Raw genomic sequence first — 26,500 nt, forward strand, 5'->3', positions numbered from 1 at the left:
TTGGATTTTTGTCTTCTGTAACCCTCTGTGTATTTAAACTACTTTTCTTTTTCCTTCGTTGTAGTTAGTTGGTCTTCTTCATACTTGAAGAGGACCAAAATGATATCACTGTTCTTCTTTACAAAGACAAATGAGCTGTTTTCTTTTTAAGAAGTCAAGTAATCTTTGCCACTTGGAAAGAATTCCATTTGAATATTTTTTAAATAGTATATTAGGTATTTATAAATACCTAATTTTCATTTATCCAGAAAATTCAATTCTATTGAACAGTTCAACCTTTTTTCTCTATATAATGCCAAATAACTGAATCTGTTTACAGAAAACTAAAAAATAATTTTAATTACTTTCAGTTACTTTCTACATAAACATTATTTTGAGGACTTTAAAAATAGAAATTGAAGCACCCTAATGAAAGTATATGAAAGTATAGTTTGTTTTGACTGATATAAGAATTTTTAAATTTCCTTTTCAGAAAATTGACTTACAGTTTTTGGTATATCCTCCATGAGGAATTAAAAAGAACTCGGAAAAATATGTGACATCATTGAATGTGGTTTGAAAACATGTTTTGTGCTTTAGATGGGCAATTCCATTTGTAAGAGATAAAAGGTCATTCTGGCAGCTTAGGATCACTTTCATTTATTGTTATTGAGTTATTTCAGTCATGCCCCAGTTCTTTGTGACCCCATTTGGAGTTTTCTTGGAAATGACACTGGAGTGTTTGACATTTTCTTCTCCAGCTTTTTTAATAGATGAGTTAGCTAAGGCAAACAAAATTAAGTGATTTGCCCAGGATCATGTAACTATTAAGTGTCTGAAGCCAGATTTGAATCTAGAGAGATGAGTCTTCCTAACCCCAGGCCAGGTATTCTATTCATTATGCCACCTAGTTTCCCCCTTTCATTACAGAAATTTTAAAAATCTGTTTAAGCTGGTTTGTCTTAATATTACATACAATGTCTCCAAAACAGGAGCAACTAGAAAAAGAGAAGCAGCAGAATGAATCAAGAACGAGCAGTGATAAAATGTTTGAAAAGAAACGTAAGTTATTTGTAATCCTTTCCTTCACTGTTTAATGATTGCCTTTTGAAGAACAATACTTAGTTTCTAACTTGATGAAGACTATTGCTTCTTTTTTACACTTATTAAAAGTGGTTTTAGCATGGTCATGTTTCAGAGTTGGTAAAAAATATAAATTATAATGTTAATGTAATTTTGGTGAAGAAGTTTCAAATCTGTAAATTTGAAGTGGACCATGTATCAAGAATTTAGAATATTGGGGGCAGCTGGGTAGCTCAGTGGATGGAGAGTCACGCCTAGAGACGGGAGGTCCTAGGTTCAAATCTAGCCTCAGACACTTCCCAGCTGTGTGACCCTGGGCAAGTCACTTGACCCCCATTGCCTAGCCCTTACCACTCTTCAGCCTTGGAGCCTATACACTGTATTGACTCCAAGATGGAAGGTAAAGGTTTAAAAAAAAAAACAGAATTTAGAATATTATTAATTAATTTATGAAATATGGCTGTGTTTCATATATATATGTTTCATATGTATATGATATGGATTGCTACCAAAATATGTTCTTTGGACAAGAATGATTTCATTGTTGAATGTTAATGTGTTTAAATACAATCTGTTTGAATGTGATTTTGTTTTATCATAGATGATTTATGAATTTGTACTGTGGACTAAATTAATGTCTGAGATTAATTGGATAAGATAATGTGCTAAGATGAAGTTTGTAAATGATTCATTTAAATAATGCATTTTTTAAAGAAGGATGATGGTCTGGTTTCTTTTGAGCAGGTAAAAGGATACCTAGTGGAGTGAAGTTTATTTGAATAATGATGGCAAAAATCAAGTAGAAGATGAGAGGAATGTTGGATTAGACTATGAAAGAAACAAGCTGTGAAGGGATTTAATCAGAGTATGAGGCTTTTAAGTAAATTCCGGTGGGAGGAATATCATATGTAAGTTTCAAGTATGTAGGGTATGTGAAGAGAAAGACAAAGCAGAGAGTTCAATTCTACATTGATCAGAGGCTTTGAAAGGAAAAAATTAATGTTTTGAGATTAGTAAGTTTAAGTAACTAACTTTCTCATTTTCCCACTGCCAAGAAAGAGGGGTAAGCATTTATGACCCTGAGCTTAGAAGAGAAAAAATAAATTATAATAGGTGGTGATAAATTCTTTTTTCAGTTAAAGAGCCATTGTAATGTAAGGAGAGTCTGAGAGGACTAAAATAGTGAAGAAAATACAGAATTGGTATTTATTGGATGGGAAAGTTAAAGAAAAGTATTTTTCTGTAAACCTATAAAAATAAAAGCTTGTTTGGGTTATGGAATTTCAAGGTAATGGAGGTAAAAGCTTACAATTTGTAACTTTTGCCATTTAAGTTTAAAGCTCTTGGGATTGCAACTAATATTATTTTGAGTTTGGAATTCAGGTACAGCTGTCTGATGACTGAGCCATCATTCATAAGAAAAACTACAAAGCACTCAGAGGAATGTGAATTGTTACAGGTGTGTAGGTCCTTGTAAAGTCGAGAGGACATTTTCAGCCTAAGCTGAGATGGGATCCTTCTGACTTGGTAAGGTCACTGGAGCCTGATGATCCCTGAGTGAAATGGTTATTGCATAAGCAATTAACCTATACCTGAAGTCAAATAGTATTCATCTTTTCCTGCTGTAACAAATTCTGATGATCAGTATGAAAATTCCACATCCCAAGCAACCATATGAATGGGCAGTTGAAGGTTAGCATTTATCAAGTGCAAGCTAAGTAGAACTAATTGTTTATCAATTTTTAAAATTTAACTGTTAATTAAATTGTCAATTAATGATCTATACTAATTGTTACATATTGCACAACCTCCCATCCTGGCATCAAGTGCTAGCAAAGTAGAATTACTTGTTTATCAATTTTTTTAATTTAATTTAACTGTTAATTAAATTGTCAATTAATGATCTGTACTACTTGTTACATATTGCACAACCACCCACCCTGGCAGCAATACCTAGAAGGGGAAACTGAGGCAAGTGTTAACACAATTAAAAACAGATCCCTAAGAAATAAGAGGGGGGACTGAGTGAGATAGAAATGAGTGTGTTATTCTCAGGATAAGAATTCAGCTCACAAAGGCTAGTTTCTTACCTTTTGTTGATTGAGGACTCTGGAACAAACTTAGGAGAGAGACTGATAGAAGACAAAAAAAGGTAATGAACAGCTCAGTTGCTCCCCTTACCCCAGTCACAGGTGTTTTAGATTGTGAGTCAAGGTTCAGTGTGGTGAAAGGGGGAAGAGCCTTGTGTATATAATGCCTGCTTGCTGTCTAGTCAGTTGGTACTTCTTAACCCATCATTAAAATACTCACTTTCATGAAAGGCATATATTGCCTTTTTTGATTTCTACCTTACAGGTTTATTTGAGTGAATTATCATTTTTATGTCACGCAAGATCAAGAAGGAATAGTCAGATAGGTAGAAGAAGGACCAAGAAAGAGTGAGGACTTAGCAATGAATATATAAGTATATAAAGCAAGGTTATATGAAAAAATACTGAAATTTAGGTGTCATGTCAAAAAATAGATTTTTGGAATCTCATTTCCTAATACTATATATGCATAGAGCTTGAAAAAGAATTGAGTGATAAAAATAACAATAGCACTTAAACAAAATTTTAGGAAAAGACAGTAAAACATCAACCATTCTGCAAAAAAGCATTCCTATGTCTGTTGCGGGATCATCTTCATCTGTCCCATCTACAAGTAAGGAACAATTTACTTTTATGCTATTTCCCTTCCTTTATACCCATTAGTTGTGGGGAAAGAGTTGGGATATGCAATTAAAAAGGTCATATTAGAGGATGTATCTTTTGCAATTTCCTGTTAGTTGTTTTCCTGTTCATAATATAGGATGCAGTTGAAATTTCTTGTTAGACCATGTTCCAAATATTTCAGTCAGTACTATGACACAACAACTTAGATATGTATTTTTATTGAAAATGGGGAAAGGGGGGGAGGGGCAGCTGGGTGGCTCAGAGGATTGAGAGCCAGGCCTAGAGATGGGAGGTCCTGGGTTCAAATTTGGCCTCAGACACTTCCCTAGCTATCTGACCCTGGGCAACTCACTTGACCCCCATTGCCTAGCTCTTACCACTCTTCTGCCTTGGATCCAATATACAGTATTGATTCCAAGATGGAAGGTAAGGGTTTAAAAAAAAAGAAAGGAAGAAAATGAAAAAAAATCACAATTAAAAAAAAATTTTTTTTTACTTATTTTCTCTAGGCAAAGAAACCAAGAAATCCAAATTGGTAAGAAGCCAGTCCTTCAGTAGTCAAGCTCTTCACCCTAAATATGGCAACTTAGAAAAGTGTACTGGGTATGTTTTAAGTTCTAACCCTTTATTTTGTAAGCAACAACTGACTATATGTCTTATTCTTTTGCCCTACCACATTCTTACTTGTATTTATTTGCCCCCCCCCCGAAAAATTACAGAATTAATTACAGGTTATCAATAGGCTGAAAGTTCATCTATTTCCTTTGTATTAAGTTCAAAATTTATTAAGTATCAGTCATACATTAAGGCATTGTAAAAGTTACTGTAGATACAAAGATAAAATACATATCATGCAGATACAAAGCTTATAGCCTAATGGGGGGGGGGGATACTTACACATAATCATCACAGAATTTCCAAGCTAGAAGAGGCCCTGAAAGTAATCTAGTCTAATCCATATCTAAATAATAACTCCTTTTACAACATATGTTGATGATAGATCATCTAGGCTCTGCTTCCTTTAGTGAGGTTGGACCCATTGCCTCAGAGGCCACCCATCCTAGCCTTTTAAATAGTTCTAATTATTAGTAAGAGGCAGCTTTGGCTCAGTGGTTAAGAGTCAGGAAGATGTGAGTTCAAATCCAACCTGTGTAACCCTGGGCAGATCAATTAACTTCTGATTGCCTGACAAAAGGATCCATTGGAGAAGGAATGGCAGACCACTTCTGTATCCTTGCCAAGAAAATTCCATAGATAACTATAGTCTTTGGGGTCATGGGAACATAACTGAACAACAAAGAAATTATTTGTAAGTTTTTCCTTACATTAAATCTAAACTTGCTTCTCTATAATATTCATCCTTTACCTTGATATAAATTACTATTATATAAAGTAGTATAAGGCAAATAAGTGCAAAGAAGAGGGCCAGAAAAAAATGTTATGAGAGTTTGAAGTAAGATGAGATTACTCTTATCTAATGGCAGTCAAGAGAAGGCTTCATGAAAGAGGTGGTACCTAAGTTGGGCCTTGAAGGAACTAAATAAGCATACACTCTTATAAAGAATATATATCATTTTTTTAAAAGCTATTAGACCAGCATTAGTGAACCTTTTAGAGATCATGTACCCAAACTGCACCTTCAAGCTGCCTGTGACACCCCTCCTACCACCCCCATCCCTGGCATTACTTCAGACAGCGAAGGAAGTACTCGCATTGGGTTGCTGGTGGGGCATGTGAATATTGTCCTCTGGTGCTCTGGAGAGAAGGGGAACAGAGCAGCCCACTCCAGCATGCTAGGGCACGCATACCACATCTTCACCAACATGGTACTAGACTCTCCAAAATAGACTCTCCTACTCCTATGAGTAGGACCACAACCAAAGATGCAGTAGGCCCACTGCATGGTGGAACAACATATACAAAAGTCATTGTATTACTTTCGTGGAAGGAACTTCTTTGCTCTATATGTGTGAATTCTAAAGAATAAAAAGTCTCAGTGATACCAAGGCCTGAAAAGTAGTCATGCTGATGTTTGGTTGTCTTCAAAAAAAAGCCACCATGGGGGGCAAGTGGGTAGCTCAGTGGATTGAGAGCCAGTCCTAGAAATGAGAGGTCCTAGGTTCAAATCTGGCCTCAGACACTTCCCAGCTGTGTGACCCTGGACAAGTCACTTAACCCCCATTGCCTAGCCCTTACCACTCTTCTGCCTTGGAACCAATATACAGTATTGATTCCAAGACAAAAAGTAAGGGTTTAAAAAAAAAAAAAGCCACCATGGTACACACCAGAGGTGCCAAACATGCAGTCTGCAGGATTCCCAAATGTTTCCCAAAGCAGATTAAAGTATAATTAAAAAACAATAAAATAAATAAAAATACAATAAAACACAAGTAATATTACATTTTAAAACTTGTCATACTGGGGATTCAAGGGATCCTTAGGTGCATTTATTGGCCCCCATTTGTATTTTAGTTTGACACCTCTGATCCATGCCATTTTCTATTATGAGGCCTGTTATATGAAAAGGAAGGCAGTGCCTGTCTTCTTCCTTAAATGTGAGTAAAAAGGACTTTCTGGGTCTTTAAATACAGGAAATAAGTGAAGGGAGAATCCCTGTCATTCAAATGCCAATGATTTTCTGATGGTTTTATTTTTTTTTTCTTAAACCCTTACCTTCCATCTTAGAATCAATTCTGTGATTGGTTCCAAGACAAAAGAGTGGTAAATGTAAGACAATGGGGTTAAGTGACTTACTTGCCTAGAGTCTGAGATCAAATTTGAACCCAGGACCTCCGATCTCTAGACCTGGATTGTTCGTTTCCAGTTCCAATCCACTGAGCCACCTAACTGCCCCCTGGTAATATATTTCTAAAGCATGTCAGTTGCATTTAAATTGGCAAAGCAGTAAGAAAGAAACAGAAGTGCTTTAGTGATATTTGGGAGTATGTTAAAACTACATGTAAAGTTTTATAGAGGATATGTTTCAAAAAGTTTTGTAAGAGTATGTGCTGACATTTCCAACAGACAATTGCTGGAGTCCAATGAGGGGGCCTAGTCAATAAGAAGATCCTAGAATGGGGAATAAAAGGAATAGAAACTTAACACCAGTTTAGTACACATATATTAATCTGCAGAAATGGAAATGTTTACAAGAACATTTACCTGTCTTAAAGGCCTCTGAGCTGAATGAAAATAACATTTCTATCAAACTGCTTCAAAAGTACAAGGTAGCCTTCAAGGTGTAGAATTCAGCTGTTTGGGGTAAAACAATAATTTTCTTACAATTGAGATATTAAGATTCTGTCAAATTTTATTTGCATTTGATTTATTTCCTAAGATAGAAACAATGCATTTTAATTTTAAAACCATACTAACACAATATATCCATATGCGACAGAAAGGTATCCACTATATGTTTGAAAAAAGTATGGTCTTTCACTTTAAATGTTCCACGAAATGTATTTTCTTTTTTAGTAAAAATCCTACAGCAGGATATTCAACTTCTGTCACAGGGTCTGGAAAGTCTTCTTTGCTTTCATATACTGGTAAGTACCTGAACTATAGGAAGTCTTATGTTTAATAAAAATGTCATGTTCTTGAACTTAACCTAGTTAAACATTTCTTCACTTCTAGGTACAGAATTTTCTCTTAAGTCTGTGCCTTCATCAAAATCCTATGGAATTTTAAACTTTTTCAAGTAGGTGAAAGAACACTTGAATATACTATTTGGTTTTTATAGTGCTATAAGCCAACTACTCAATAATTTGAAGAGAGAAAAGACAAAATGTCGGGGTGAATGACATCACAGTTTTTGAGGACAAGTTTAGACACAGACTTATCTATAGTAACTTCTTCCAGAGATTAATAAATGATAGAAACATTTATGTATTTGTATTGGACTTCAAAAAGAAGTCATAGAATTTATACAGTAAATGTTTCTACATGGCAAGGGAAAATGTATTAAAATTGATAGTTGCTAAAGGTGTCCTTTTGACTTTCTGCATTGTAAGCATTGGAAGAGATTTCTGATGATACTGAATCTGCTTCCTTTTTTTTTCAGTCAGCAGCAGTGAATCTACTTAAGAACTTTAAAAAAAAATTAAAAGACTCAATAACCTGCTTTTGTTCCTATACCCAGACTATATATTGAACATTCATTTATCTTGTCCATACTTTTCATGATGTCTTCTATAAATTCACAAAGAAGATATGTGCTAATGTACCCCTCTAGTGCCCATATTAATACTGCTCAAGTGTGAGATGCATTAAAAAAACCCTGAAATATCCCATCTGCACACTTTTAAAGAGGGACTCTTGAGTAATGCAAATGTAAAGCTGCTTGTCATGGGAGCCAAGCAAAATTAAACAACGAATCCTTGGCTAGGAATTTGTGAATTATTCAGATTTTGTGAACTTTAATTTGATGCCTTTGCAAGGCAAAAGCTATACTTCCATTTTGGGCAAGAGTGGATTTACATGGCTTAGTCAAGCCATAGATAATTTTGAATAGCATTCCATGGTTCAACAAACTTTGTCAGGGTCAGCCAGCCCTTTCACAGTTTTTTCTGCATTAGAGTTATGACAGACAAATTATTTATCCTAATGTACACTGATAAATGAGATAAGTAATTTTTGATACATCATCTAAATTAATTTTTTTGATTGCCAGCACACATCTGGCCTTCTTGAGATTCAAAAGAGAGTGTCCTCTCTGGAGTCTAGCATCAGTCAGCATTGGGTGGATTATGTGGCATGGCAGGAGGAATAATGGACTAAGACTCTAGTCCTGTTTCTGGCATTAGCCAGTTATATGATCTTGGAAAAGCAGTTTCTCTTCTCTGTACCTCAGTTTCCCCATATGTAAAATGAGGAGATTGTATTAAAGAATAGCAAAAGTTTTTTTCCAACTCTTAAATCCTGTGATTCTACTGGTTCATTCAAAACTATTATATTGGTTAAAATATTTCTATTCCTTTCCCCAAAAGGTGGTTTTTATAAACCTAAAAAAGTAAACAAAAAATCAGTCAAGGATTGAGAAGGAAAATGAGATGGCAAAGTTTGTGGTTCTAAAAATCAAATATATTTGAATAGAAAGAAGAGGGGATTTTGTGTGTTTTTAAACCCTCATTAGATTGTGAGCTCCTTGAGAGCAGGGGCTGCATTTTGTCCTTCTTTGTATTCCCAACACTTAGCATAGTGCCTGGCAAGTAGTGGGCACTTGATAAGTGCTTATAGACGGAATCATTTGAAGAATGTATTAAGAGTCTGCTATGTTCTTGGCACTGTCCTAAGGGAGGAGAATACAAAGACAAAAAGGAAACAGCCTCTGTCCTCAGGGACATGCTATTGGGGGAATCAACATGTACCCATGTAGGTAGTTACAAAATATATAAAAAGGACTTTGGATAGTAGAGGATACTAGAAGCTGGGCATATTAGGAAAGTCTTCAGATAGAAGGTGGCATTGAATTGAGCTTTCGAGGGAAACAAGGAAGTTCTGAGACGTTAAGGAGAGGAAATTCTGCTGCATTCAAGGCATGGGAGACGGTTTGTGCAAAGACACAGAGAGATAAGGTGAAATTTCATGTGTGAAACAGCCAAAATGCCAGTTGCACTGGGCTGGAGAGTGTATAAATAGAAGTAATATATAATAAGGCTGGAAAGGTAAGTTAAAGTTCATCCACCCTACCTCCAAATGCCAAACAGAGGAATCTGAGTTGGACCCTAAAGGGGATTCCTGGAGTTTACTAAGCAGAGGAGTGGCATACTTAGGCTTGTGCTCTAGAACTGCTATCACTTTGACAGTCATGTGGAGGGTGGATTGGAGAGGGAAGAGAGTCACAGGGACTAATTGGGAAGCCATTGTCATAGTCTAGGTAAGAGCTGATGAGGACTTGGACTAGGGCAGTGGCTCTGAGAATGGAGACAGAATAAATGTGGAGGTTGTGGAAATAAATCAGCAAAACTTAACCAACTGATTGAATATATCTAGTGAGGGAAAGTGATAAATTAGGAATAACTGAGATTGTGAATTCTGTTACCTGAAAGGATAATAAGACTCTTGCCAGAATTAAAAAGGTTTGGAAGAAGGATGGATTTGAAAGTAAAGAAAATGTGTTCTGCTTTGAACACAGTGAGTTTGAGTTGCCAAACATTCCATTTTGAAGTGTCCCTGAGATAGTTGGTGATGTAAAACTGGAACTCCTCAGAGATGGGAGCCAGATCTGTAGATCTGTCATCTGTACAGGGGTAATAATTGAACTCATGGGTACTAATGAGTTTACTGAGAGATTGAAGGTTCCAGGACAGAGTAAGTATACCAACCGGTAGGAGCAGGATATGGGAGATAATCTAGTCAAAAAGACTTGAGATGGAGCATTCCTTCAGGTAAGAGGATCAGAGCAGTATTATGAAAATCCAGAGAAAACAGGAATAAAGGGCAGAGTTGTCAGCAGCAGCAGGTGCTATAGAAAAGGACAAGAAAGAGAACTGAGTAAAAGCCATTTGTTTTGGCAAGTAAGAGATGGTTTGGTAACTTTGGAGAGAGCAGTGGGTCAGTTGAATGGTGAGTTTAAAAGCCATATTCCAAGGGGTGTTGAGAAAGGAATAAGAGAGTCCATAGCTTTTTCTATGAATTTAGGGAGGAGAGCTTTAGGATGATAGTTTCAGAGGATGGTAAGAACAAGAGAAAGTTCTTAAATAATGTAAAGAACTAGATTATTTCAAGGTAGCAGGGAATGAACCAGTAGATAGGAAGAAATCAAAGATGAGGGTGGAGGATAATCATGGGGACAATCTGTCAGAGAAGACATTAGGGATTGGGATTAGGGATATATGTAGAGGGGTTAGCCTTGGCATGCTGAAGGGCCTTCTCTTCATTAGAGGGAGCAGAGGAGAATTGAGGATGATATCAAGGGGGTTTGAGGTGCAGAGTAGAGGAAAAGAGAGATCTCATTGTAAATAACCACTATTTTCTCAGTAAAATGAGATGAGGTCCTCTTGAGAAAATAGGTGGAAGGGATGGTGTGACACAGGCTTCATAGTAAATCTATTTTAGATGATAATTTTCTATGATTATTCTTCTGTGTATACTACATATATATGTGTATATGTTTATAATATATGGAGAGATATGTGTACATATATACATATACATTTATTTTCAAAGAGAATTTATTTTAGTAAATTGACTTAGTGATCATATATACCTAAACTATAGATCTGAAATTTTTGTTCAAAGATAAATCTTTCAAGTGTCTACATGTACATATCTTTCAGATGATTCATTCCGGACCCGTAACTCCAGTGGTAATTCATCTTCTTATTCTAATACCTCCTTACCAAGTACCTCCCGTAATATGAATAGCTCAGTTGACCAAAAGAACAATGGAAGTAAAGATACTCAGCCTCGAAAGGCTTCCTTGTAAGTGATCAATTGTTGGATGGTACTACAAAGTAAAAGTAGTCGTTTTTTTTTTTAGTTCAGATTCCAAGTTCTCTTGAAAATAAATGCCTGAAGTGTGGAAACAATACATTTTAAGGGGAGAAACTTTAGGTATCGTGAGAACATTTTAATGTTAGTGAATCTATGGAGGCCATGGTGATTGGTTTCCATAGTACTGAATTAAGCTATTTAACGTTTTCCCCATTGAAAGCACAAGGTGCTGGAAGAAGCTTCGTCATTGTGGATTACTCACCTGTTTCATCTATAACTTAATTTTAGAGTCAGAAAGTTTTTGTAGTTGAAATAAATTCTTTAATTGTGTCTTTAAGAAGAGGTACTTATGAAATTATTGGGTTTTTTGGTAAGTTCCAGTAATTTCGTCGGCTGTGCTGCCTATGCTTCTGCCTGAATTGTTCAGATAGCAGCATCCTCTAAAAGTGTGTCCAATTGAAATCATCTGAACTGTTTGAGAAACAATCCTGTTGTTTTGGGTACAGCTCATTTTCCCAAATGAGAATTGGAGAAAACTCAATGTTCTTCTTTTCCTTGGAGTCCCTTTTCTTTACCCATTTTCATTCATAATTTCTTTTTGCCTTTTTAAAAAAAAAATTACTTCATATGCTTGGGTGATTTGCATTCAGCTGAACCCTTAATGAATCAATTGTGGTTCAAGACTCAAGACTCACATTTGAGAACCAAGTTAGAATGTGAGGCAAGACTACTGCTCCTGAAACAAAGTCTTCTACTTTACCCTGACAATGGCGAAGGAAGCTAGATAGGTTTTTCATTCTTTTCTACCTCTTTGGAATACAGTAAAGTGTACTAAGTGAGCAAAAGACAAAACAAAAAATGAAAATGAAACATTACAGTCCTAGGTGTTACACAGGAGACATCGATCCTGTCTTTATTCACTCAAAATTACATCCAACATTTGTTACAGCTCTTTCTTCAAATTCCATAATGCTTTTTAGAATCTCAAACCTAGATTCAACCTATTTTTCAAATTGCCGTCAAAATTTCAAATAAAAAATTACTTGCAAGTAAAATTGGAGACTCAGTGCAGATTCAAAAAAAGGGAAATCCAAATAGAAATTGTTGTTGAGTTCAGAAATAAGTATAGTCATAGCAGCTATGTCTAGGGTCTAGATACCATGAGTACATGCCACTAAAACCATCCATCCACTAAATCTTAGCCAAATTTCCATACCTCTTGGCTTGGACTTTAAAATTAAGGGTCACAGTGATTTTAAAATAATGCAGCTAAGTCATTTGGGTGTTGTCATAGCCTTATTTAGAGCACAAGCTCAGTGTTCAGTAACTTGCTTAGGTGGGTTTCTAAGACCCTGGGTCATTCAAAGTAGAGAGAGAAAGTTGCAGTGAGTTTGTGTCAAACCAGTATTAATGTGGCCAATGAGAAGAGGCACACATAGGTTATATTTCATCTTTTTCCCTTGGTTTCTTGAGGTGAAACAATCACTTTATAATCAAACCCACTTGATGGCATTTTCATTTTCTACTTCTAAAAACCTGGGATTCTAGTTACTGGTTTATTGGCAACAGTCTCTCTCTTCCTTCTGGGAGCTTTTCAGAACATAGACTTACAAGCTGAGGGAAGAAATTCTTTCTCTTAACATCACCATACAGACACTATCCAATATGACATACCATACATCACTTTCACATTGACCCATGTCCCGGGGACGTCATCTTCAGTATTGCTTAGACAAACTCAAGTTGCAGGGAAGAGAGAGCTTCTAATAATCCGGGTATTAATTGGCTTATCCTTCTATTTTTCATATTATCATGAGGTAGAAAGTAAACAATTTTCACATCTTAAAGAAATTTCAAACCAATATGATCATCCCACACAAATTGAGAACGTTCACACTCTTTCCATCCTTTTCACATATTTCTTTGTCTATATACATCAGTACTTCTCATAAGGAGTTAAGGAGGCTCATCTTTGAAGTCTCAGTACTAGGCCTCAGTACTAAGAATGTACAGATATATTCAATCAGAACCTACATGCAGTCACAGTAAAATTGTTTTCATCATATTTGTCAGTTAAGGGGGTTTTTGTTTATGTTTATAAAAAGGAAACCGAAGGACAAGGTGGCATGAAAGAGTCACTGTTAGAACAACTAATTTATCTTGTATTTTGTAGAAGTCTAAGAATGTTTTTTAAAAAGAACCTCCTCTTTTCCCCATTGCTTTTCTCTGACAGTTCTTAAAATATTCATTGAACATGTGAACAGCTTGAGGATCTGCATCTTACAAGGATTTTATAGACCAATCCAATGTCAAATGAGAATATGACAGCTTTTATATTTTGCTTTTAATTCAATAGTAAATCCACTCAATTTGTAAACCTGTCCAACCACATCTCCAAAACACTTTGCAAAATCCAATATCAATGAGCAAATTAGTTACCTTTGACACAGAGCTGTCTTTGATCACCTGTGACAGTATAGAACAAAAGAAGTTTTTTTGGTTCCTCTTCTGTGGAAGTTTCATATCTGGATTCTTTTCCTGCATTGTATTGAGCTTCAGTTCGGCAACTCATCATAAATGTAGTCCCTTTTTTTTTAAACCCATACCTTCCATCTTGGAATCAATACTGTGTATTGGTTCCAAGGCAGAAGAGTGGTAAGGGCTAGGCAACGGGGGTCAAGTGACTTGCCCAGGGTCACACAGCTGGAAAGTGTCAGAGGCCAGATTTGAACCCAGGAACTCCCATCTCTAGGCCTGGCTCTCAATCCACCGAGCTACCCAGCTGCCCCCAAATGTAGTCTCTTTCTGAACCTGCCCATACAAGACTAGTCTGATTGCTTTTTTTCATCCTTTTTGCTGTCTTCATTTTCTAAAACTTCATCTTTCTCTAGTATTTCATCCTCATCTAGCACTTTGACATTCTTCTTTTTCTTCTTTTTGTTGCCAAGTATGATTTCAACATCATCTTCCACTCTGCTGATTCTTGCATATCACTTTTAAATTTTAGGTCATTTACACCTTCTTCAGCTTCATCAATATCAAATATCTTTTTTTCCCATTTTTCTTTTAATTGAAAAAGTTTGTCATCCAGGTCATCAGAAGCATCTTTCTTTATCAGCTTCTAACATCTTTGTCCTCTGTTGGCTCTGGTTCAGTTTGTTTTGTTTCTGAGGATTGTGTTTCTTCTGTGTGAATTAAATATTTAGATGACCCCTGGCCACCAACCAGATCCCAGAAGACTTACTGTCACAGAGTCATGTGTCATCACTTGCCCAAGTGTCAGGCAAGATTCTTGACAGGTGGTAGTCAAGGGATATGATGTGTAGGGACTGAAATGAAATCCTGGCCAACTAGAATAGCTTAGGGGAAGGATTTAAACTGAGCTTAAAAATGCCAGCTTGTGAAGCAGACTGTTTCTCTGCCATTTTTTGGCTTCTAAAAGAAGCTCTCTTGCTTCTTTTCTTGCATTCATCTATGTAAGCCATCTCTGGCAAGCAGCACAGCAGAACCTCAGTGGGGGACCACGCCAGGTTGGGGATTCAGGAACTAAGATTTGCAAAGTGGCAGGAGAGTTAGGCTGAAAACCTTATTTCTCTCTTTCTCTTTATGGCTTATAAGTTTAGTATAACATCTCCAAGATTAATTTTTACTCATTACACTTCTGTCTGGGCATCTCCTTCCTCTAGCCTAAAAGGCTGCTGCTGCTTCTATTTCTTCTTCTGCTACTACTACTTCTTATTCTTCCTTCCTTTTCCTTCTTCCTCCTCCTTCTCTTCCTCATAGTAGGATCAAAAATCATCTCCTCCCCAGACATGGCTACCGCTCAGGAAGATAAGATGTGGATAGAGAGTAGGATGATGGCCAAGGCACCACTTCAGGTCCTAGTCTGGTGTTGCCACTGCACTCCTGCTACTCCCAGTGCTCATATGCCATACTTCTTTCATAAATTGTTGAAGTCTAAATCCTTCTTACTTAACTTTTGTAATGGCATCAAAAGAGAAAGACTGATTAGAATTTTCACAGCAGCATAAAAATAACTTTTAACACAATACCAGTTACCCAGTGGTTCAACCACGAGACCTATGATTTGGTTTTCCATTTTTCATCTTAACAAATAACATTTTAGAATTTCTTTAATTTCGCACTAATATTTCGCTATGTTCTAGGAATTACTTGTGAACAACTTCAGATTCTATTAAGAATTCTGTCCATAAGCTCATTTTAGGTTAGAAAAAAGAAATCTCTCTCTCTCTCTCTCTCTCTCTCTCTCTCTCTCTCCTGTCTTTCCTTCTCCATCTCCCCCCTCTTCCTTTCTCTCTTTCTCCCCCTCCTACTCCCTGACCTTCTCTCCTTTCCCTGTCCCTCTTTTCCTCTCTCTCTCCCTCCTCCTTTCCTTCTCTTCTTTTTGTTCTCTCTCTCTCTCTCTGTCTTTCCCTCTCCCTCTCTTCTCCTAATTAGTCATATCAAGGCATGGATACATTTTATTAGGACATCTAACTCTTTGCAAGATTTAGAAATCAGTAAGATATAGCTAAAAGACAGTGTTAAATGTATATGGATTTTAAAAGGTAATATATACCTGCCTAGTTAATAATATTGGAGGTCTCTACCAGCCCTAAAATCATACTGGTAGTAATTTTTAATTAAGAAGAGCTCTTGTACTGATTAAGGATATAGGCAACTTTCATTTATAAATTTAGCATTCTATTCAACAAATAGGGATTTTTTACCATTAAGGAATTTGTTTAAATCCATTAGGTGATACTATGGGATAATGGAAAGAGTCATGAACTGATTAGGCTATCTGTTCTAGGCCTGATCATGTCTGTTCAACCCAAATAGAGAGTTAGAACCTATAAGAATCAAAGAAATACAATGTACCTAATTAATAATAATTAGGTTGAAAGTTTCAATCACTTTCCTTCCCTGACCTCAGTATTCTCCTTTGTATAAATGAAAGTATGTTAGATGTTCTCCAAAATCCCTTCAAATTGTAATATTCTCTTGACAGAGAAATGATCAAAGTTGAATTTAATAGAATTTATAGTCCTTTCATAATTTTTTTTTAAAGAATTCCTTCACATTCATATGAAGCCTGGACAAATTAGGACTAAAGAATCCCTTGGGATCCCAAATCCCTGACCCCCCTATATATAAATAAATGCCCTCTCAAAGCTACACACACACACACACACACACACACACACACACACACATGCGCGCGCGTGCACTCACAAAAGAGACTGCTACAGTGGAGGTTGAAAGAGGATAGCAAGCTTTGGAAAGTGAACCCCAGATAAGGGTACCCCACTGTACCAAATGTAATTCATCCTTTCTCCCTCTCTCAAAGGGTTTGGAACTTTAAATCCCAAGTAAAAAGGGAGAGGAGGCAGCTGAAACCACTAAGAAAATAGTTGTTTGCTCTTTTCAGTGTGCCTTTCTCTGTTTATTTTTAGAGATTTTTTTTACATCAGCAGGCTGCTTTCTCTCCTGCTCAAAAAGCATATCAAAGCATAGATTCACAGAATCCTTAGAGTTGGGGAGACCTAAAAGATGCTCGAGTCCCTCCTTGGTGAACCTTTTTCCCAGTTCGAGTGTCCAGAAGGCAAATTCAACCTGTCTGTGAGCCCCTGGATTAGGGGAGAGAGTTGAGGGAGAAAGTGCTTGCTTTGGGTGTCAGGACAGAGAGGTGGAGCATGCAAAAATGTCCTAGGGAGCTGGGAAAGGAGGGAAGCAGCTCCCCCAGTGCTGACTCTGCATGTGTGCCACATTATTCTATAAATGAGAAAACTGTGAATTGGAGGTAGAAAGTGGGAGGAGGAAGTAAAGGGGGTTGTTCAAGGCCACACAACTAATTCGGAGATAGGATTAAAACTTCTTTTCACTCTCAGTCTAGTTTTTATTACACCATGCTATGCTACTTCTTTTTTAAATTTTATTATTAAAAATGTATTTACTTAGAATATTTTCCATGGTTCCATGATTCATGATTTTCCTCTCCTCTTCCCTCCCCCCTCCTGGAGCTTGCAAGCAACTCCACTGGGCTATACATGTATCATTGTTCAAAACCTATTTACATATTATTCATATTTGCAATAGATTAATCTTTTAATGCCAGAACCCCAGTCATATCCCCATCGAACCACATGATCAATCCTAGTTTTTCTTCTGCGTTTCTGCGCCCACGATTCTTTCTCTGAATGTGGAGAGTGTTCTTTCTCATAAGTCCCTCAGAATTGTCCTGGATCACTGCATTGCTGCTAGTAGAGAAGTCCATTACGTTCGATTATACCACAGTGTATTAGTCTCTGTATACAATGTTCTCCTGGTTCTGCTCCTCTCGCTCTGCATCACTTCCTGGAGGTTGTTCCAGTCTCCATGGAACTTCTCCACTTTATTATTCCTTTTAGCACAATAGTACTCCATCACCAACATATACCACAGTTTGTTCAGCCATTCCCCAATTGATGGGCATCCCCTCGTTTTCCAGTTTTTGGTCACCACAAAGAGCATGACTGCTATCTCTTTAAGGAATGGTGCGGGGCGGGGGGGGGGGGGGGTGGGAAAAAAAAACTCAACATCATTCCATAGAATAATTTCAGAATTTTCTTTCTGAATGAACTGAAAGAAACTTTGTGTTCTTTATGCTGACTGCTCAGCAGAAGTAGGAACAACATATTCCTAGGGAGGTGTACTCAGATACCTTGGAAAAATTGCACAATTCCAGTTTAATCTTCCTCATAAATGTGTGCCTGTCACAGGTGCATTCTTATAAAATAAGAGTCCCACTGTACCCCTTACCTAGTCAGACTGCATATAAATTATTATTTCCAAATCTGGCCACCACATTTTTTGAGAGACACTGACTAAGCTTGTCCAAGAGGGTGATAAAAAAATTGAGGAGATTCAAAACTCTATAATCCCATGGTGATTGATTTTAGAAACTGAGGAAGAGGAGTAGTAAAGGCAAAGTTCCTGTGCTAACATTTCTTTTTCTTTTTTAATCTTTGCCTTTTATCTGAGAATCCATACTATGTTTTGGTTCCGAGGCAGAAGAGTGGTAAGGGTTAGGTGATGGGGGTTAAGTGATTCACCCAAGGTCACACAGCTAGGAAGTGTCTGAGGTCACATTTGAACTCAGGATCTCTCCAAGCCTGGCTTTCTAGTGAACCATCTAGCTGCCCTACTGTGTAACATTTCTGGACAGCTGTCGTGTTGATGAATTATTTAGACTTAATCTTTTTGACCCCTAAAGGGAAAACTAAGGCCAAGAAATGAAAGTCACAAGGAGAATATTTCAGTTTAATATAAAGAAGAATTTCTAAAAAACTAGAACAATTCGACAGTGAAAGGTACTGTTCTAGAAGGTAGTAGATTCCCTCTCACTAAATGTATTGAAGCAAAGCTTATATCTGTGTTAGGGTTATTAGAAAACAGATTTATAATTCAAGTCTGGTTGGACTAAATGACCTTTAAGGTCCTTTCTAGCTCTGTAAATGGAATGATAGGTTAAATCCCTTCATTGGTCTATTTCTCTAAAGCATATTCTGAAATTCAACCCTATCTGATCACTGATCCACTGAGACGTAACCTTATCTTGAGGCATTGGGAAAAGAAATACTGAAAAATGTATAATTTCCTGCAGGTTGAATAATTCTAAGATTGTACTGACATGAACTATTACCTGGATGCAACAGATTGACTCCAAAAAATTTTTAGTGGTACCAAAATTTTCATTGTGCCATAAAAAGTTCACAATTAATCTCATGCTTCCTGATGTAATCCAGCTGATGTATTTGAAATTTGTGGTTGTCTGTCATAGTATTTTCAGTATTGAATACTTGTTTTCATTTTTCAGAACTTTCTCTTTTAAGCCTAATAATGGAAGGATGAACAGGATTTTAAGGCATATGGCAATTTCCCTTTCTCTCTATAAGTGATACTTAGCCTTATAGAATAGGTTTAAAAATATGAAAAGTTAATTTTTATACACTGAATTTCATTCCACTTTATTGAGCAAGTATGCTAATTAAATAATTCCTCCTATACCAAGTATTTTTGAGGATGTAATTATTATTGTTGTTGTTATTAATTTCTTCAAAACCAGTCGGTCACATGTCAGGGTGGTGCTACTAGTGGGTTACAATGATGTTGCCTAATTTAATTTCCAAATGTACTACTGAATAAATTGTTTTCATGTAAAACAGTAAGAATTTGCATGTTTCCTTTTCTGTGGGTCCTTCCTCTTTTTTTCTTTCCTTTTTCTTCATCTTCTTGTCCTTTTAATTTATTTTTCTTTTTTCTTCCCAAAGAAAATCTAGAAAATCAAATCCTTAGATCACCTGGTAGATTAAGGAAGAAAACCAAAGACAGCTGGAGGTAAAGGGATTGCTCAGCAGAAGCAGAGTGACACCTGGGGCTTTTTATGAATGAAATGGAGAGACTTCATTGCATCTGATGTCGTTAAAGCCCTTCCATATTTGAAGTTAGATTCCCTGGGTTGTATAGTATATATTTCTATAAATAATGTATTGGTTGCAGAATTCCAATGTTACAGTGAAATGTTGAAATGCAACTTTAGGTATGTGCTTTTAACTACTGCCTCAAGAGAGACAATTATGCCTTTGTAGTGCAGGATACCAATGTCATCTATTATTGTTCTCAGTTACCGTTATAGCATTTTAGCAAATTGCTTTGGAAGTCACGATCACCTGAAATTGTCCTGGCTCTATTATCCATTTGGAAAATTAACAGTACATTCATAAAGAATCTCCAAATTCATTTGGAAAAAAAAAATATTGACGAATGTACCATTTCCTCCAATTTGGACAGTCCTAAGATTGTGCTGACATAAATTTGTACCTGGACACCCCCAAATTCAAACTTGGCAATGAAAGTTCTTAAAGGTTTCCAGTCATTTTGGGGAGCAAATAACTCCAAATAATTGGTTAATGATTTTCTTTATTTTATGGGACAATTTCTTTTATAAATACTTTGTTTAAATTTTAGATTGTATTTTTGCTCTTTACTTGATTTTAAAATGATGAATCTAGTTTTTAATTAGCTGTTATTCCAAGCTATCATGCTTTAGCTATGTCAACAGCATTTATTTGTACTAATGCTAATATTCCCATTAAAATTTGCCTGCAGAGCATATATAGGTCTATTTTAAAATGCCAATACTTGAGATATATTGTATGAAGCTATTGTCAGCTTCTCTATTTCAAAATGCAATCAGCATATAACTATATTGCTATCAGATAATATTTGTTTTTTAAATATATTGATGTATGATAAAGATGAACTAAATTTGTGAATGCATATGTGCGTGTGGTTACTTTTTATAATGTGAAATAATGAATTATGAATTTGTTAAAAATAAAACATAGGCTAATGCAATACCTGTATATTTGTGAAGAAAGTTTTAAATCATTTTCTGCAATGTTTACTTTATAATTAGAAGGTAAGAAATAGTAGTTTATTTAATAACAAATAAGGGAAGGAATACTGTAGTCAAGATTATCCAGCTTGAAGATTATCCAAGTCTTATTCTTCTTTTTCCTCCAGATATCTGCTTTTTGGCCATTTCAGTGATCCTAAATGCCCCTAGGTTTGCGGCTGAAATAAAATTGAGCAATCAGCCAATTGTATAATGATTTCAGTAGTAAAGGTCTGGTGGAGGAGGAGATAGAAAGTTCTGACTTTACAAATTGGGGTGGGGGGGGCGTCCTTGTAGATTTGTTTATCTATGTCTCTTAACATCCATAATATAGATTCTAACACACTGTTCTCTAGAATAGAGTATTCAAAAGCCTATCCAAGATCCAAGATCCGCACTTGCTCTGATACCTTGATCTTTAGATAGCCTGAATTTGGTCAACAAGAACAGTAAAATAAAGAAGTTCGGTGCATTCTTTGACTTCTTGGTTTGAACTCCTTATTCTATAAGCAGTCTTTTTGTAGCCGCCCGCTGCTACAAGATCTTCTTGCGTGGGTTTGAGCACCTGAAAGGGAAGCCAAGAACTGAGGGAATATGGGTGGAAGGGTTAAAGATTAAGGCAGGAAGGACATAGAGAAAATGGACAGAGACACAGGAATCTTCAGCATAACGTTCAGCCTGCCAGCCCCTCCTCAGATGGTGAGAGTCAAACAGTTGAACTGATTTTTATTGAGGTTCAAGAAATGGGGGCTGCGGGATTGTCAATCAAATAGGTGGTATGATAGAAATATTGGCATCATATTGGCAATCAACAAGATAAAGCAACGGATACCAACACAATGGTATAGCCAGTGCCCAGACCAGAAGCTCATTTGAAAGTCCTTCTTCCTCCAGAGCACTGGCACCTCGTCATTCAGATGCTGAGTGTGTGTCTTTGACATTACCAAGAAGCTGTGCAAATTGCTTACTAGTCTTCCAGACTGGAGACAATGGGAGAGTTCCACAAAATTGGAGCCCCAATTCAGTTTAAGGATTCAGAAATCAATCATGTGAAATATTAGAAATATATCCATAAGTGGTCCATGAGCATTTTGTTCATTAAGAGTCTGCTTTTGAATACATCTTTAATATCTTCATGATTCATTTACATCTGGAACCCTTCACTTTTTGGTTCACACTGGGAGTAAAAATTATAATATCATGTCAACAGCCTGTGCCTAATTCAGATGTGGCATATTTCTTGCCTAGTTTTCAAACACAACTCAATTCACTTCACAAACATATTTTAAACACTTTCAGTGTACAAAGCAGCGTGTGGGAACTTGGCACTAGAGAGCGGAACTGAGTGTTTTGAACATAAACCCTACTAAACCTTTCCCCAGGTTTGGTGCCGCTCAATCTTGAAATTGCAAGCAAAGTGATCAATGCCCATTTTTCAGGAAGAGTGTTGTGAAAACTGAGAGATCGAGTGAAGCCTCTGAAACATAGATGAAGGTTCCCCAGGGAAGAATGCTTCAAGTATGTATGGTCAAACTCCAGTGACAGAGAATAGGGCCAATTCCAGCCTTAAATATGTGTTAAATATATACTCTGTGTGTGTGTGAATTACTATATTGTTGCTGTCTTTGGGAGAATTCTACCCACATTGAGTCTGACCACATATGGTTTCCACTATTTCAAACATTTCTGTTTGGTGGTATCCTCTTCCTTTTTCAGGCTTTACCTCTGTAAAAGAAAGATGTAAAAAAACAATTTTATCATTTGAAGTAATGCCACACACATGGCAACACTATAAATCTGTGGAAGGATGGATGTTTATTTTAAAATACTTTTCAATTACATGTAGAAATATTTAAATAAAAAACTCTTGTCTTAGAATTTATATAAAGTATCCATATCCATTCTAAGGCAGGAGAGTAGTAAGGCTTGGGATCAAGTGACTTGCCCAGGGTCACAGAGCTAGGAAGTATCTGAAGCCAAATTTGAACCCAGGATCTCCCATCTCCAGGCCTGACTATCTATCCCTTGAGCTACCTTGCAGCCCTAAATCATTTTTAACAATTATTATCTGATATTTTGAGATTTGGATGCTTTCCCTGCCTTCCTTTTCCTCCTCCCCCCCCCCCCCACTCCCCACCTCAAGGCAGTAAATAGTCTGATCTAAGCTCTACATAGTTCCATATTCCTCATGCCATGAGGGAAGACACTTAGCACAGATTCTAGAAAAAACTCAGGAAGGAAATAAAGTGAAAAATGGCTTGCTTTGATGGACCATCAGACTCCAGTAGTTCCTTTGTTGGCTGTGGATGGCATTTTTCATCCTAAGTCCCGTGGGGTTATCATGGAGCCTTGCATTGCTGATAGTTTAGGGAAGGGTGGGTGCCTGGTGATGCTTGCTAGAGTCCTCTGGGAGCCTGAGGCGGGAGGTGTGGGAGGGAGAGCACTTAGCCGGAGGTGCTTGCCTAGGAGTGGGGATAACGCAGCTGAGAGTAAACCAACGTGCAAATTGGGAGCCAGATAGCCGACTCAAGGACATTTGGGTCATGTCCACTACTCAACACTTCCATATTAGAGCCACTCTGAGTTTCCTGGAATTTAGTCTTAAATGTATTCTGTCTGTGTTCAATTTTCTCACCAGAAAAGCATTCTGAAGATTCACTGTTTGGCAGGTAGAGGCAGAATGTAGCTTACATCAATGGTTTCAGACTCAAATAGAAATGGGACCCTGCAGGTGACATACTGATTTTATAAGAATCACAAATGAACGTCATCTATGTTGTGTTTCTTTTTTCAGTTTTGTTAAAACATTTCCCAATTCTATTTTAATCCGGTCTGAGCTACCCTGGCCTGCAGACACATTTTGACATCTTTGGCTTACCTGATCACCTGGACTTACTGACACATTCAAATTGGAGTCTTTCATGAATATAGTTTATAACTGAAATTCTAGTGGAGGGTATCCAGAACATTTTTTATTACTGTTTTTTGGCACAAATTTTCTGGAAGGGGTCGGGGGGATGAGGGGAGGCAGCTGGGTGTCTCAGTGGATTCAGAGCCAGGCCTAGAAATAGGAAATCCTGGGTTCAAATTTGGCCTCAGATACTTCCCAGCCATGTGACCCTGGTCAAGTCACTTAACCCCATTCATCTAGCCCTTACCACTCTTCTTCCTTGGAACCAATACACAGTATTGATTCTAAGATGGAAGGGAAGGGTTTAAAAAATATCTGTCTGAAGGGATGGTGAGCATTCAACTATAATGTCTTTTGCTACTTACCACAAGTGTGACCTTGAGTAAGTAATTTTTACCTCTTTGAATCTTCCTTCTCTCTAAAATAAGGAAATCAGAGCAGATACTATTTAAGGTCCCTTCCAACTTGAAGCTCTATGACTCTAATGTTTTCCTTAACTAAATTAAAATAGAATAAAAGGGTTTACTTATATTTGAACCTAATCCTCCTACTCTTTGCTTTACTGTTTCCTTGAAAATAAATTCAACAAAGTGGGTCACAAGCAAACCTCTCACCAAAACCAGTGCCAGTTTGTTAGAGACAACATTATCTATGGAGGTATAAGTTCATTTCAATTCAACAAACATCATTGTAGTACCCTTACCATGTAATGTCTTATGTGTGAATATTAGCAATTTACATTATTGGAATACAAAGAACATCTTGTCATTTAACTCCCAGTTTAAATCACTGAACAAAAAAGCAATTCATTTTCAGTCAGTTTTTAAATAAGAGAAATGAAACAAAAATGGATGAATACATTTATAATGCATAATCAAACATTATCAAAAGAACATGGAAATGAATTCCTTTAATAAGCTACTCAGCATTTTTCTGAAAGAATAAGACTATATTTTTATCATCTATTCCTTCTTTGTTGACTTTTATATGTAATTAGGAGAAGCAGAACACTGCTTGACATATATATATATATATATATATATATATATTTTTTTTTTTTGTAAAGCCCGTTGGAAGGCTTTATTAGAGAGACTATAATTCCCATAGCTTGGTGTAATGGAGAGAGACCTGGGCAGGAAGACAGGTGGCTGACCTGTAGTACTGGTTCTATCACCAACTAGCTATGTGACTGTGGGCAAGTCATTTCACTGTAGTTTCATAACCTAAGATGATAGGGTTGAACGAGGTAATCTGTAAAGACTCATCAAGCTATAATATTCTGTGATTTTGCCCCCCCTTTCAGATTCACTTGAAAAGTATCCCAACTAGGTTGAGATCCCCGAGGCAGAAGCAGTGCTGATGAGAATGTAACCATCTTTTTTTTTTCTAATTTTAGCCACCTGTAAGTAACTCCAGTGGTTTTTGAGAAAACGTTTTATTTTGCACTAGAAGAAAATTGAAGTTAATTTTAAGGAGAAACTTGAGTCCTCTCTCTCAGGCCGTGCTCAAATGTTAAGCTCTGCAGGGTAGGCAACGGAATAAGACTCCTCTGAAAAAGCCCAAGGCCCTACCATGACTTCCTGGCCAAAAACTCGATTAAAAGGTGAAGCAGAAGGCACGGAGACTTTTCCTTTAATAAAATCACCTCTACCTGCCACAGATGTTCACATGAATCTAGAAGCCCGACCAAGGCCAACACAGGATGAAGGTGGCCGTCTTCCCTCCCCATCTCATCAGGCCATTGTGTACCTTTGGTGGCATAAGACGGTGGTGTGTGTCATCAATTACAGAAGAGACGGGTTGGCCACCCTGCCGAGGAATAGCAGACTCTTGGTTGTTTCTTCATAAATCATGAAGTGGAACGGATGATCTACTTTGATGACTGGAGGCATCGAATAGGCAATAATTTCTGCCATTGTTCCAGCTGCTGCATCGGTTCCTCTCTCATTGACTTCAATGACTGCTTTTTGCAAAATCTACCATTGGAAATGAAATAATATGCAGAGAGGAATGAACCAAACATACAGAAGAAAGTTGCCCCTGAAGGAAAGGTTTTTCTCCCTTGAATTCTTTTGCTGGCTGCCCTTTTTTAATATAAAATTATTGTTTGTTATATTAAAAGACCCAGATGGGGGCAGCTGGGTGGCTCAGTAGATGGAGAGCCAGGCCGACAGATGGGAGGTCCTGGGTTCAAATCAGACACATTCTAGCTGTGTGACCCTGGGCAAGTCACTTGACCCCCATTGCCTAGCCCTTACCACTCTTCTGCCTTGAATCAATACAGAGTATTGATTCTAAGTGGAAAGTAAGGGTTTAAAAAAAAAGACCCAGATAACTCCTTCCCTCCCCATCAGAGAAGGCATCAAAGGTTGGCTGGCTTCCTTTGAATTTTTTCACCACAAAAGCAGCCACATCATCTTGTCACCAGTGGAACCTGAATATCCCTCTGAGCTCGGGGCCATCATCCAAATGAAGCCAGAGGAACTTTCTGCTGCATACCTGAAGTCTGGATTGCTCTGGGGTTTCTTCAACCCTACTAGGAATTTAGGTCAAGACCAAGAAGGAAGCCCAAAAGAAGATTTTCTCTGGGGCCTAGATCCAATCCCAGTGGAGAGAATACATGGGAGGTCCCAGCTGACTCCTGCTTTGAATGAGCCGCTGAGTTCCTAAGAACCCTATGGAACAGGGGGTCTGAATGGCCTCGTGTCTCCTTTGAAGTGAACACATCTTAAAGGAGTTTAGGAGATTGAAAGGACTTTCACAGGGGTGTGAACTAGAAATCCCTCCATAGCATCTCAGAAAGGCAGTTTCCCTAGTCACTTCCTGAAGCCCTCCGGGGATGGAGAACTCTACCCACAGGGTAGTCCTTTCCTATACTGATTTGAAACTTCTGTCTATGGACAACCGGAGGTTAGCCCTGCCTCCAAGAGGAATTTATGC

General features: G+C 37.3%; 2 protein-coding genes across 4 annotated transcripts in view; one reads left to right on the forward strand and one right to left on the reverse strand.

Annotated features, from left to right (window-relative positions):
* The window catches only part of PPP4R4 (protein phosphatase 4 regulatory subunit 4), a 130,574-nt gene extending 109,445 nt beyond the window's left edge, over positions 1 to 21,129 (forward strand). For 2 of the 3 annotated variants that reach the window (XM_001365849.4, XM_056810515.1), the window contains 6 exons: positions 972 to 1,041; positions 3,682 to 3,765; positions 4,286 to 4,379; positions 7,251 to 7,321; positions 11,054 to 11,198; positions 19,523 to 21,129. In XM_001365849.4, coding sequence (XP_001365886.1) covers positions 972 to 1,041; positions 3,682 to 3,765; positions 4,286 to 4,379; positions 7,251 to 7,321; positions 11,054 to 11,198; positions 19,523 to 19,547 — 489 coding nt within the window. In that variant the 3' untranslated portion in view covers positions 19,548 to 21,129. Of the gene's footprint in view, positions 1 to 971; positions 1,042 to 3,681; positions 3,766 to 4,285; positions 4,380 to 7,250; positions 7,322 to 7,409; positions 7,474 to 11,053; positions 11,256 to 19,522 lie in introns of those variants that run through there. The other variant, XM_007472583.2, reaches the window with a different exon arrangement.
* A 1,107-nt stretch (positions 21,130 to 22,236) lies between these two features.
* SERPINA10 (serpin family A member 10) overlaps positions 22,237 to 26,500 on the reverse strand; it is a 72,249-nt gene continuing 67,985 nt past the window's right edge. Inside the window, exons 11-12 of the mRNA XM_056816072.1 lie at positions 25,310 to 25,536; positions 22,237 to 22,374 (exon numbers count right to left, since the gene is read on the reverse strand). Of these exons, the coding sequence (XP_056672050.1) occupies positions 25,345 to 25,536 (192 nt within the window). The 3' untranslated portion in view covers positions 22,237 to 22,374; positions 25,310 to 25,344. The remainder of the gene's footprint in view (positions 22,375 to 25,309; positions 25,537 to 26,500) is intronic.

Source organism: Monodelphis domestica, chromosome 1, assembly GCF_027887165.1.
Source record: "Monodelphis domestica isolate mMonDom1 chromosome 1, mMonDom1.pri, whole genome shotgun sequence".
Lineage (NCBI taxonomy): Eukaryota > Metazoa > Chordata > Mammalia > Didelphimorphia > Didelphidae > Monodelphis > Monodelphis domestica.